At 38.4% G+C, this 2,318-nt stretch overlaps 1 protein-coding gene across 1 annotated transcript in view; it reads right to left on the reverse strand.

Moving 5' to 3' along the window:
- mdn1 (midasin AAA ATPase 1) overlaps positions 1–2,318 on the reverse strand; it is a 67,330-nt gene that overhangs the window by 13,147 nt on the left and 51,865 nt on the right. Inside the window, exons 80-81 of the mRNA XM_035679070.1 lie at positions 1,484–1,598; positions 896–1,006 (exon numbers count right to left, since the gene is read on the reverse strand). Coding sequence (XP_035534963.1) covers positions 896–1,006; positions 1,484–1,598 — 226 coding nt within the window. The remainder of the gene's footprint in view (positions 1–895; positions 1,007–1,483; positions 1,599–2,318) is intronic.

A 2,318-nucleotide genomic window follows, 5' to 3' on the forward strand; every position in this document is an offset into this window, starting at 1 on the left:
GGGGGCAGAGAGAGAGGGGATGACACGCAGCAAAGGGCCGCAGGTCGGATTCGAACCCTGGGCCGCTGCAGCAAGGACTCAGCCTTGGTACATGGGTCGCCAGCTCTACCCACTGAGCTAACTCCCCCTCCCCCCCCGGGGATTATTAAAGTATTTCTGATTTTGATTCTGATTATGTGGGGCAATGTGTCATGGTCATGTTGGATTTTGTTGCTTAAAATGCTAAATGTGCCATTATTATACAACATTTTTGTTGTATAATATCTGTCAAATGTTTTGCTTATGCATATTTATCTGATTGAACACAGGTAGTCTGTAGTGTCTCACATCATTTTAATACTGAGGACTGGGGTACCACAAGGCTCTCTGCTTATAACAATACTATTACTCCAACACAGACTTACAACATCCTTTTTTATGCAGATGATGCAATCTTATATACATGTCTCTTCTCCAACTTAAGAACAATCTACTAACAATCTTCAGACATCTCTGCAGAACTTCAAACATTTTTTTTTTGTTGAAAAGTGACATTGTATTATCCATTACAGTTTAAAATAACATAACAAAATGAGAAAAATGTAATGCTTTTTGCTTTTTCACCAACTTATTGGTGGTTAAATAGAAATGAGAAAAGTCTTTATTTTAACAGTCTATTTTAATTTAATAAATGAATGTGTATTCTGTTGAAAATAAGTAAATAAAAATACAATAATGTGTAAAACACAGATGAATACATAAAATAGTAATTCATTTAAGAAAGAAAGACACTAATTACCTGGATTTATAACAACTAATGTCAGTTCTGTTAGAATGTTCCCAAATTCAAATGTGCACATAATGCAATTTGGGCTGCAAAAAATTTGTGTGTCTACCTGTTGAGTCTCTCCAGCACCGAATCGTCTGCCAGGGAGATTTCATCCATGAGAAACACTCCTCCCTCCTTCATGGCCAGCACCAAGGGACCGTCATGCCACTGAAACAGCCTGCTGTCCTCACCATCAGTCTTCACACACACACAGACAGAGGAAGGACAGACTTAGATGTCAAAAAAAAAAAATTCATGGATTTCGTTGTCTTAGTACTTGTACTTTGTGCAATGACAATAAAGTTGGATCTAATCTAAAAAATAAAAAAATAAAAATCAGATTCAATCATCATATTGTACTTCATATTTATTCCCAATTGAATTGCATCAAGATCTCGTTTGAAACGTTTGAAAAGGGGTGAAACATACTGTATCTTTGTTTATATGTTATTAAATATGTCTGGTTTTATGTAATTTCTATTTTTCTGTCAACATGACAATGCGTTTCAGGAATAATAAGTAGGCTAATGTCAGCTTTTATTGTTATGTATATGGATCACTTCTGCAAACTCAAAAAAACCCTTGGGTTTAGCCTCCTCTGATTCTTTCCTCTGCCTAAAGATGTGACTTTTCCACCCACCAAAGACTTGTTAGTACCTGATGTGTGTGTCTGACAGGTCGCAGGCCTCCCAGGAAGTCCGACGTCTCCATGTGTAGGTGACAGTTGACTGAGAAAAACTTCTGTCCAGCCAAAGCAGCAAACAGCTGGCAGATTGTAGTCTTTCCACATCTGGTGAGGGAACAGGAAAAAGAGCTTAGCATGATAAAATAACCACACATGCAGTATGTTAACAAGGTAGGACACCCCAGACCGGGGTCTGGTTTTTTGCAGGAAGGAGTATCTGAGACAGACAAAGAAGATCTAAAGGAATATCTGCTGAATTTGACCAGGAAGCTGTTGGTCTGCACTGACTAGATACTTACACGCTCCTCAATTATTATATCAAGCTACAGCCAAGGAACTAAGAGTCTAACTAATGATATAGTATGTAAAATAAGAACAAAAATGAACTGAAATAAGTTACAGAACACGATTATGCAGCCATGCTAACAGCTCTGTGAGCCTGTATTTAGGGACAGCGGTGCATTAAGCTAAATGTTAACATTGTCATGCTAACAAGCTCACAGTGACACGATGATGTTAAGTAGGTAGATGTTTACCGTGTTCACTATCTTAGTTTAGCATATTAACATGCTTACATTTGCTAATTAGCGAAAAACCTGGGGAGTTATTAGGATTAATCATCTGGGAACCATGAACATCAGTAATCTCATCTGTCCAGTAGTTGTTGGGATATCAGTCTGGAACAAAGTGGGGGATCAACCGTTGCTAGCAACCCTAGAGTTGGTAAATGGTAAATGGACCTGTACTTGTAAAGCGCCTTTCTAGTCTTCCAACCACTCAAAGCGCTTTTACACTACGTGCCACATTCCCCCTTTCACACACAAG

Source organism: Morone saxatilis, unplaced genomic scaffold (genome assembly GCF_004916995.1).
Source record: "Morone saxatilis isolate NCDOM2014 unplaced genomic scaffold, NCSU_SB_2.0 Contig7, whole genome shotgun sequence".
Classification (NCBI taxonomy): domain Eukaryota; kingdom Metazoa; phylum Chordata; class Actinopteri; family Moronidae; genus Morone; species Morone saxatilis.